Raw genomic sequence first — 11060 nt, forward strand, 5'->3', positions numbered from 1 at the left:
AATTACAAAGCGGTCATTGAAGTTTAAAACTTTCAGTAACGGTCACTTAACTCTTGGGGCGCTTTAAAAAATGGTCACTTAAGTTTAAAAACTTGCAAAAACGATCACTAAAGTTGAAAAACTTTCAAAAACGCACACTAAAGTTTTTTTCCATTTTTTTGGGCTACTTTTACAACAACTTTTCTATCATTTTCGACCATCGATACACCAAATTTTGATACCGTTGAAAAGCCCACAATGTCCTCTTCCATTACTACCCAAAATCTCCCTGTAACTCCAAGGAATTTGACCGGAAAATCGCTAAAAAAATCTGAAAATCTGCCAAAATCTTCAGATTTTTGGGCGATTTTCCTGCGAATTCCGACCACCAAACTGGCTAATTTTGGATGGTAATTGAATAGGAGATTGTAGGCTTTCCAACGATATCAAAATCCAGCAAAATTGATGGCCGGAAGTTGCCAGAAAGTTGCCACAAAAGTCGCCAAAAAAACTGAAAAATTTGCCCAGATTTTGCCTTTTCGGGTAGCCAACTTTGTGGGTTTATTCTGGCCGAATCCTTTGGAGTTTGGGGGAGATTTTTCATGGTAATTAAAGAGGACATTGTAGTCTTTCCAACGGTATCAAAATCTAATGGTATTGGTGGCCGAAAGTTGCCTCAAAGTAGCCCATAAAATCTGAAAAATCTGCCCAGATTTTCGCCTTTTCGGGTAGCCAATTTTGTGGGTTTATTCTGATCGAATCCTTTGGAGTTGGGGGGATATTTTTGATGATAATTGAATAGGACATTGTAAGCTTTCCAACGGTATCAAAATCCAGTGACATTGGTGGTCGGAAGTTGTCAAAAAATTGCCTCAAAAGTAGCCTAAGAAATCAGTCCACATTTTCGCCTTTTTGAGTAGCCAACTTTGTGGGTTTATTCCGGACAAATCCTTTGGAGTTTGGGGGATATTTTGGATGGTAATTTAAGAGGACATTGTGGGCTTTCCAACGGTATCAAAATTCGGCAATTTTGGTTGTCAGAAGTCGTTGAAAAATCGCCTCAAATTTGGCCCAAAAAATCTGAAAATCTGGACAGATTTTTCAATTTTTTGGGCGAATTTTGCAATGATGGTCAAATCCCTTGGAATTATGGGAAGATTTTGGGTGGTAATTAAAGAAGATATTGTGGTCTTTCCAACGGTATCAAAATTTGACGGTATCGGTGATCGGAAGTGGCCGAAAAATTGTCGCAAAAGTAGCCCAAAAAATTGAAATTTTAGTGACCATTTCTGAAAATTTTTAAATTTCAGTGACCATTTTTTAAAGCGCCTGGAAACGTAAGTGACCGTTACTTAAAGTTTTAAATTTCAGTGACCGTTTTGTAATTTTTGCCTAAGTTCAATGACCATTTGTGAAATTAACCCATTTATTTTTATCTACAATTTAAGGGGGCGTTTGCTTCCCATTTTTGCAAAAATGAGAATGAAAAACATAGTTGTTATGAACATCACACAAGAGATAAAAATTCAAATTTGGTGGCTTGATATGATGGATAACGATCATATTTTTCATTTTAATGGAGAAAGAATAAAAAACAAACATGTGCTATATTATAAAACACAAATTGAAAGAGCTGGATAAAGAACATGTCCCAGACTCCAATCCCCAAACTCGAGGGCAAGGGATTTTTTCCCTGTTCCTAGTCTCGAATTTCCACTAACCGATGAATCCATTTTGTAACCGGGGTGGGACGGACCAGAGAATTTTGTTGTCCCTAAGGTTTATCTAGGGACCGTTTGAACCTCATTATTTGTAGATTATAATGAGATGAATAATATTTTTTTGAAAGATGAGTGGCTGAAAAGATTTTGATTTACGTGTAATATTATTTTATTGAAGATTGTGTGGTTAAAAGTAGGAGAGAGAAAAATTTAATTTAATGTAATGAGAAATAATGAGGCTCAAACGGTGGCCTAAAGCCTGCTTGGGAGCGATTTTTCTTCCAAAAAATTGATTTTTTGATGGTTATTTTACTATTTCAGTTGTCATATTTGACTTCTTCTCTCACAAACGAACCCCATTTTTCTCCTAACGATCAAAAAATTCTCAAAATCACACCCAAACATGATCATAATTAACTACCTTAAGTTGATAGGAATTTGTCCATTTTCTAGTACTCACTACTCAGTGTTGCAAGGTGACATTAACCAATAATCGAGGGACCAAAATCGATTTTCAATGAATTGAAGCTCGGTGCAGAATGCGCGCAGCATCCCCAAAATCCCGCCATCCTATACGCTTTCCCGGCAAAAATCCCATCCCATCCCATCCTTCACCTTCTCCCGCGCTTTTTCCCCCTATTCATCAGAAATTCCTCATTTCTCTCAGTAAACTTTGGTTCAACCTCTCGATTCTCTCATTTTTACACACACACAGTCTCTGAGAGAATCCGATGACTCCATCGAAACGAACCAGCAATGGAAAATCGCCATTGGTTAATCAACAGCGGCAGATAACCACATTTTTCGCCAAGAAGTCACCATCCGAATCGTCTTCTCCTACTGGGCCTACTCCATCTCCATCCCTCTCGAAGCAAAACCCTAAACTTAATTCTAACTTTAACCCTAGTTCCAGTCCAAGCTTGATCACTCCATCACCACTTCAAACCAAAAGCAAGAAGCCCACAATGGTGATAGGTTCTGATTTATCTTCTTCTCCTTCAACACCTGTATCTACTAAGAGATCGTGTGCAGAAGAGCTTGTTAACAAAAGAATCAGGGTTTATTGGCCAATGGATAACACTTGGTACGAAGGTTGTGTGATATCGTTTGATCGAGTCTCGGAGAAGCATTTGGTTCGATATGATGATGATGAGCAGGAATTGTTGAAACTATCTGACGAAAAGATTGAGTGGATTAATGAACCTGTGAAGAAGTTCCGTAGACTACGAAGGGTTTCGGTCGTAGATGATGAAGAGGAGACTAAAACTTTGGAGGGTATGGAGAGTGGTGGGGATGATTCGGAGGATGAAGATTGGGGAAAAAGTGTGGAAAAGGAAGTGGGGGAAGACGAGGATTCTTTGGAGGATATGGATTTGGAGGAAGAAGATGGTGGAAGTGGAAAAAGTGGTGTTAGTAAGAAGGTGGAGACGAGGAAGCGGAAGTTGAGTGCTGGAGGAAAGTCGGAATTAAGTGCTAATAAAAAGAGTAGTGGAGACCTGAAAAATAGTGCGTCCAAGTTTTCCTTTGGTGCAAACGAGGGAGAACTGAAGCGCTCTACAAAACATATTGCAGATAGTAAGTCATAAGTGTTTATTCTTCTTGTTTGTAACTATAAGAAAACACTTTAATCAATGAACATGGATTTGTAACCATGATTTGAAAGTGATATTTGAAGGTATTTTCTTCCCCACAATGGAGCTGCATGTGCTTGATTTTCAGATTCATTCCAGCTGTATTTAATAATGGTCAATCTTCAATAATTACGGCCTTATTTGAATCCATATATATTACTATCCAATATAGATATATCTTCGAAGCGATTTCATGTTTTCCTTCAGTTTCATTTGGATTTAGTCATTCCTTTGTTATGCATATCAACAGTGGTGGAAATGTACCTAAATTACGTGTCATTCAAAATTAAAATATACTATTTTTGTTGTAGGTGGGAAAGTTTCCATTCCTGACAGCGGTCTAGTTGGTGATGTAGCAGAAAGATTTGGTGCACGCGAAGCAGAGAAGTTACGGTTCCTTGGGGTGTAAGTTTTATTACATCTTGGAAGTACATTTTTATGTACATTTAATGTGGATAATAGGAGATGTCACTAATCCAAGGAGGACAACGGCTTAATTCTGATACCTTCAACTTTTCTCACGCAACAGCTAAATTGTAATAAATGCTTACAGATTCTTTTTATAAATCCAATATTGAAATGGATTCTTTGCTGAAACAGAGACCGCAAGGATGCCATGAAAAGACGCCCCAGTGATGTAAATTATGACCCAAAAACTCTTTACTTGCCTCAAGATTTCTTAAAAAGCTTATCAGGGGGGCAGGTAATTGAATTGTTTGTTTTAGCCTAACTACCTCTGAGGATTTCATGGAGTAATTTATCTGGAATATTCTGTTTATTTTAGAGGCAATGGTGGGAGTTTAAGTCGAAGCATATGGACAAGGTTCTGTTTTTTAAGGTAAGCATAGGTCTACAGGATATCCAAGGCTCCCTTTCCATGTTGATTTGGGTACCTTTTCTTGTACATCTAGACTGATATTGTGCCTTTTCTGTTGAACCAGATGGGCAAGTTTTATGAACTTTTTGAAATGGATGCACATATTGGAGCCAAAGAACTTGATTTGCAGTATATGAAGGTAATTGACCGCATTGATAATAACTAACAGTTGTAATTGTGTAATGTCTACGAGAGTTTGAAGATTTCATGGGTTATGACTTGAATAGAATGATTGAATTTCCTTTTGGGTTCCCTTTAATTTGACAGTCTTTCTATATGATAACCACTTGTCCTTTCAGGGAGAGCAACCTCACTGTGGATTTCCTGAAAAGAACTTCTCAGTGAATGTAGAGAAGCTGGCTCAAAAGGTTGTATATTTTAAAGCATTCAACCTCTAATGTAAAATAAATTTTCATCTTAATTAACCTCTGTTACCCATTTGTCATACATTTGCTAGCTTAATTTTGATCATAGTTATTTGACTTAGCAGGGTTACCGTGTTCTTGTTGTGGAGCAAACAGAGACACCTGATCAGCTTGAACTTCGTCGCAGAGAGAAAGGTTGCAAAGATAAGGTTATTCTAACACTACATAATATGCTATGCATCTATCTATTTCTCCTTGGAACTTGTCATGTTCCGTAGTCTGATGTACATCACTTGCATTCTAGGTTGTGAAACGCGAAATTTGTGCGGTGGTCACAAAAGGGACTTTGATGGAAGGGGAAATGCTCTCAAGAAATCCCGATGCTTCTTATACGATGGCAGTGACGGAAAACTGCCAAAGTTCAGAAAACCAACAAGCAGCTCATATATTTGGTGTTTGTGTGGTTGATGTTACTACGAGCAAGATTGTTCTTGGACAGGTGGTGTTCCTTCTGAAGTACATGTTTTCACTACTGATGCATATAAAATGTATCTCACTTATTACTTAAAAACTAAAAAAGAGAGACAATTGTGAAGTGCGCAAAGCTAAGTCCAGGGGAGAGGACCAGGATATGGTGGTTACTCTGCCCTTGTGCCTGTTTCATATCATCCCTAATCACTATGTGAATGAAAGATACTGGATACATGATGTACTCTCTCTTTGTTGTTACATATATTACTTGGGACTAAATGACTGAATATGTTTACTTTTATCAGTTTATAGATGATTCAGATTGCAGTTCCTTGTGCTGTCTCTTATCTGAGCTAAGACCAGTAGAGATTGTTAAACCTGCCAAGCTGCTCAGCCCTGAGACTGAAAAAGTAATTCTGAGGCATACAAGAAATCCTTTGGTTAATGAGCTGCTTCCCTTGTCTGAATTTTGGGATGCTGAGAAAACTATTTGTGAAGTGAAGGCTATCTACCGGCTTATTGGTGACAAATCATGTTTTTCAGATTTGGATGAAGCAATTGCATGTGCTAGTGAATCTTTGGTCAAAAATGTTGGTGTTGACTGCCTACCTTCCGTTTTATCTGAGCTTGTGAATGCGGGTGAGGATGGTAGCTATGCACTTTCTGCTCTTGGAGGTACTCTTTTCTATTTGAAACAAGCTTTTCTGGATGAAACTCTGCTTAGATTTGCAAAGTTCGAGTTGCTCCCATGCTCTGGTTTTGGTGAGATAACTCAAAAACCATATATGGTTCTTGATGCTGCTGCAATGGAGAACCTTGAAGTTTTTGAGAACGGAAGAAATGGAGATTCTTCTGGGTACATACGACATCCTATTACCTTTACAGTTACCATTCTCAGCTTTATCTGTGTTTTGGATTTACCTTTTTGGTTTTTTTCCTTTGTCTATGCAGGACACTGTATGCTCAATTGAACCATTGTGTGACAGCATTTGGGAAAAGGTTACTTAGAACATGGGTTGCCAGACCTCTGTATCATATTGAGTCTATTAAGGAACGTCAGGATGCTGTGGCAGGATTGAAGGTACGTTTAGCTTTTAAAAGCTTACTCCTCATATGACTTTTGGTACGTTGTTAATTTTTTTATTTACTTGTGGGTTTTATGTATTTATGATAACTTGATTCCAGGGAGTTAACGGTCCATTTGTGCTGGAGTTCAGGAAAGAGTTGTCCAGGCTTCCAGACATGGAACGTTTACTTGCGCGCATTTTTGCTAGAAGGTATAGTTGCAAAACATGGTCATACATTATCAAATATGTGGAACTTCCATCATTAAATTTCCTACTTGTTTCCTAAAAAGATTTATGTTCTGATTTTCGTTGAATGCAGTGAAGCTAATGGCAGGAATGCAACTAAAGTAGTGCTATATGAGGATGCAGCGAAAAAGCAGCTTCAAGAGTTCATTTCGGTTCTACGTGGATGTGAACTAATGATCCATGCATGCTCCTCACTTGATGCCATTTTAGAAAATACAGATTCTAGGCTACTACATCATCTATTGACACCAGGTTTAGGCTTAGTTCATGTTTCAGCAGTGTCGTACAAATTACAATGTTGCTTGGAATCTGAAACAACTATATGCAGGTAAAGGGATCCCCGATGTCCATTCGATTCTCCGGCATTTCAAGGATGGCTTCGATTGGGAGGAAGCAAATAGTTCAGGACGTGTAATTCCTGTAGAAGGGGTTGATGTGGAGTATGATTCTTCTTGCCAGACAATAAGAGACATAGAAACTAATTTGGAAAAATACCTGAAGGAGCAGCGCAAATTACTTGGAGATGCATCGGTACAAACTTGTTGAAAATAGCCTGATATTCTTGTAGCTTCTGCTTGTGTATCAACCATCTACTTATTTCCTTTGGACACTTGCAGATTAATTATGTAACAGTTGGTAAAGACGCATACCTGTTGGAAGTGCCAGAAAGTTTGTGCCATAGCATTTCACAGGAGTACGAGTTACAAGCATCGAAAAAGGTAACAAGCTCAATAAGTTGGTATCCTATTGTTATATTTATTCGTATAAATATAAAGAATTTACATCCTGAGTTCCCATTTTCTCCACAAACATTCTTATCATATCATTACGATACCGGTATTTGAACTCAATATTGGTCTTAGGTATTGATAATGTGGGAAATGACTTAAGTACCTGTTTCAGATAGGGTCAAATACCCGTTCATGGCATTAAGACTGGCTGGGAATCACGCACTCATCTGTGGTTTCTTTTAAGATATAACTGCTGTGTAGTTCTCACTCCGTTTTTCTTTGAATAATTGATTTCAGGGCTTCTTCCGGTACTGGACTCCAGTGATTAAGAATTTAGTAGGGAAGCTCTCTCAAGCTGAATCTGAGAAGGAGTCTAAGTTGAAGACCATTTTGCAGAGGTTAATTGGAAAATTTTGTGAACATCATAATAAATGGAGACAATTGATTTCTACTATCTCAGGTATTGATGCATAGTGGATATCAAACCTAAAGTGTAAATCTCAGTTTCAGTCAACTACTATGTGAACCTACCGGTCTTTCTAAAGATCTTTCATCCTTCAATTGGACACATAAAAATATTTGTTTCAGGTTCTTATGTGCTTTTGGCTTACTTTGCTGGAATTGTAAATTTGCTTTTTATGGTTTAAATCAGGAAATAGGCCGTTTTTGTTTGCTTTACAAAACATAATAAAAATGTCTTGTTCATTTCTTTGTGTTCTGGTACTTTTTGCAGAACTGGATGTTTTAATCAGCTTATCTATTGCTAGTGAATACTATGAAGGGCCAACGTGCCGCCCAATAATCTCTCCGGTATCATCTCCTGATGAAGTGCCGTGCCTGATTGCTAATAGTTTAGGACATCCTGTTCTCAGGAGTGATACATTAGGCAAGGGTACCTTTGTCGCTAATGATGTTTCACTTGGCGGTTCTAGTCAAGCCAACTTTATCCTTCTTACTGGTCCTAACATGGGTGGGAAGTCTACTCTTTTGCGTCAAGTCTGCTTAGCTGTGATTTTGGCACAGGTAGATTTTGTAAATTCTCTTTTCTTTTAGCTATGAATCGCTTCTAAATATTTTTTAATGGTTTAGCTTTGATTCTTCCCAGATAGGGGCAGATGTGCCGGCAGAAAGGTTTGAGTTGTCTCCCGTTGACCGTATTTTTGTTAGAATGGGTGCTAAAGATCAAATTATGGTTGGGCATAGCACATTCCTGACAGAGCTTTTGGAAACTGCCTCAATGCTGGTTAGGGTTACGAATTGGTTAGATTTTTTTAAAAAAAAGAAAAAGAAAAAAAAAAGCATGCCCGAGCTATGAAAATTCTTCTTATTTGCTTGATTATTTCTTTATTGAATGCCTTTTTTATCCCTTAGATAAGATAAGAACCTGGTTGTTGGAGTCCTAAGTCGATGCTGTTTTAGAATCAATGCAAGGAGAAGGGCATCATCTAGTCACTTCTTAGATGATTTACTTTTATGATTGATTCATTGTATCTGTTATCTTTATTTTGTTGTAGTACTAAATCCAATTCCTCATCTGTTGCTGCATAGCATGAATTGTCTGATCATCTTTTGAATTTATTTCTGATGGTTGATGCAGTCTGCAGCAACCCGTAATTCTCTTGTAACATTGGATGAGCTTGGGCGGGGGACATCAACGTCAGATGGGCAAGCCATAGCGTATGTGCAGTTATAGAGAATTAGATATGCTGTTTTAGATTCTGAGACGAGATATTTTTGTTCAAACCTCCCAATCATTGTTAATGTGCCTGCAAAATTCTGTGAAAATACATTTGGTCTTCAGTTTTCTTGTTTGAATCTCTTTTGGCAGTGAATCAGTTCTTGAGCATTTTGTGCGCAAGGTACAGTGTCGGGGAATGTTTTCTACCCACTACCATAGGTTGGCTATTGACTATCAGAAATATCCTAAGGTACGGAAATGAGATAAAATGTGTCAGGAGGCTCTTCTATGACAGTTATATTCTGTAAATCCATGGTACAAAATTTTTGATATAGTAGACATAAGTTGAAGCTCTTATAATCGGGTATAAATAGTGAGATTCTGTAATCCTAAATGGAACTTTCTAACCAAGTTTTTGCAATGGTTTAAGAAGAATCCTTGTTGACTATTGGAACAAAATATTTCTTTGCTTAGACTTGACACTTCATTTTGTACGGATTATGGAGCAAACTCATTCTTTTGCAGAGCATCTTAGATTCATACAAAAAGAAGGAAAAAGAGATGTTATAGCTTCAACCTTGTTTATTAGTTTCTGTTGTATTCCAGATATTATATCCAAGGGTTCTGAAAATGATTGAAAATAGAATAGAGAGAGAACACGTTATTTCTGAGGCTCTGCAATATGAACTTGCAGACCTGATTACATGCATATATGGGCAAATAACAAGGAAACTAATTGCACTTGTTAAATAACAAAAATAAATCAGTCTGACCGATCAACTATCCTAGCTGGACTGGCAACATGGAATGGTTGCCAACTTGACCAATCTTCAACAAATCCTCATGTTACTTCTGTATACAGTAACCCCTCCCGATTCCAAGTTTTTATTGCAATGGACTTCTCTAACTGCATTTATAGGACCAATAACGTAGTTTTAAAAGATAATGCTAATGTTCTTTTATGTTTGAAGGTCATATGAATCAGCTTGAGAAAAGATTGTCGAACTTGTAATGTTTTCTGTGCCTCGAAGCTCACACACAAAAAGACAAGTGAATTGGACTTAAAACTTGGCCAAAAACGAACGTAAAATATGTACTTATTTGGGTGTTGAATGCATTGATATACTAATCACTGAGCCGATACATTTTCCTATAATTATATCTGTTTTGAAAATTTCACCCTTCAACGATTTCATATTCTGTCTTCCTCTTGGCGCACAGGTCGCCCTCTGTCATATGGCATGCAAAGTTGGCAAAGGAGTTGGAGGTCTTGAGGAAGTTACCTTCCTCTATAGATTGACATCCGGTGCATGCCCTAAAAGTTATGGGGTTAATGTTGCAAGGTTAGCTGGTAAGTTGACATATTTTAGGAAAAAGAAAGAAATTGTAAACTAAGTTTAGATTTTACTCCTGCATAGGGGCATTTTTGAATTGATAAAATTGATCGAAATGTTAAGAATCAAAATGGCATGCCAGGAAGTAGACATTTTTCCTTGAAATTTATCCTTCAAAGTATCATCAGCTGAATAACTCTTCCATCTACTGCATGTTTGGTGCACAATAGGTTTGGACATTATAAGAAACGAGATTTCAGCTTATGTTTCTTCTTTATAGTGTCCATTACTATCCAATGTTTCCTACCAAACATGCCATAGATCATGTGCCAAGTATCATCTATATACAGTTAAAAGATAGCCTTTTGCCTTGGGTACTTGCCCAGTAGCTTTCTTGGTTCTAATTTTCATTCCATTTCAGGACTTCCGGATGTAGTACTTCATAAAGCTACTGCAAAGTCTCAGGAGTTTGAAGGAATGTATGGCAAGAGATCAGAAGATGACTCGTCCATTCTGAGTTTGGAAGACGAGGCATCAGTGATAATCCGAAACTTGATAAAATTTTCAGCTAACCAGGGTTGCAGTTATTCTTCAGAGCACATGGTCCTTGGCTCATTGAACGAATTGCAACTGAGAGCAAGGATGCTTCTTGAGCAAAATTAACCCCAAAGGACTGCACACAATTTGTCTGTTATGTTGTGCTTGCATCTCTACATTTGCATTGAAGAATAAGCCCATGTTTCTGTTAAATGCACATCCCTACCCTGTGCCTAGATCATACCCAAGCACAAACTGGCGCCATATCTTCCTCAACTGCATTCCTCTCATTGTGATATAATAGCTCCTTGGAACGGCTTACATTTGGTGGGGAGTGGGTTGCAGGAAATGAGCTTGAAGCCATGATATGGCTACTTGGAACTCTCTCTCTCTCTCTCTCTCTCTCTCTCTCTCTCTCTCTCT

At 37.9% G+C, this 11060-nt stretch overlaps 1 protein-coding gene across 3 annotated transcripts; it reads left to right on the forward strand.

The window, feature by feature from the left end:
• The first annotated feature begins 2304 nt into the window (after positions 1–2304).
• On the forward strand, positions 2305–11035 carry LOC111405737 (DNA mismatch repair protein MSH6). 3 transcript variants are annotated; one of them, XM_023034759.1, is made up of 21 exons: positions 2308–3275; positions 3643–3736; positions 3932–4034; positions 4116–4169; positions 4273–4347; positions 4508–4576; positions 4699–4782; positions 4878–5072; positions 5350–5900; positions 5996–6125; positions 6230–6321; positions 6431–6609; positions 6686–6888; positions 6975–7076; positions 7386–7548; positions 7822–8111; positions 8194–8331; positions 8686–8765; positions 8917–9016; positions 9988–10117; positions 10522–11035. In XM_023034759.1, exons 1-21 carry the CDS (start codon positions 2432–2434, stop codon positions 10761–10763), a joined length of 3918 nt encoding a protein of 1305 aa, XP_022890527.1. In that variant the 5' UTR covers positions 2308–2431; the 3' UTR covers positions 10764–11035. The 3 variants fall into 3 exon arrangements, 2 of the variants coding, with proteins under 2 accessions (XP_022890528.1, XP_022890527.1); XR_002704883.1 differs by lacking the exons at positions 9988–10117; positions 10522–11035 and having other exon boundaries at positions 2305–3275; positions 8194–8348; XM_023034760.1 differs by lacking the exons at positions 8686–8765; positions 8917–9016; positions 9988–10117; positions 10522–11035 and having other exon boundaries at positions 2305–3275; positions 8178–8307.
• Positions 11036–11060: the final 25 nt, after the last annotated feature.

Source organism: Olea europaea, chromosome 12 (assembly GCF_002742605.1).
Source record: "Olea europaea var. sylvestris chromosome 12, O_europaea_v1, whole genome shotgun sequence".
Lineage (NCBI taxonomy): Eukaryota > Viridiplantae > Streptophyta > Magnoliopsida > Lamiales > Oleaceae > Olea > Olea europaea.

Excerpts from the sequence above, each read along its gene's own strand:
- LOC111405737 (XM_023034759.1), top strand. The coding sequence starts at position 2,432 with ATGACTCCATCGAAACGAACCAGCAATGGAAAATCGCCATTGGTTAAT. Across the intron at positions 3,737-3,931 it reads AAGTTACGGTTCCTTGGGGT|AGACCGCAAGGATGCCATGA; the intron begins GTAAGTTTTATT and ends TTGCTGAAACAG. Across the intron at positions 6,126-6,229 it reads ATGCTGTGGCAGGATTGAAG|GGAGTTAACGGTCCATTTGT; the intron begins GTACGTTTAGCT and ends ACTTGATTCCAG.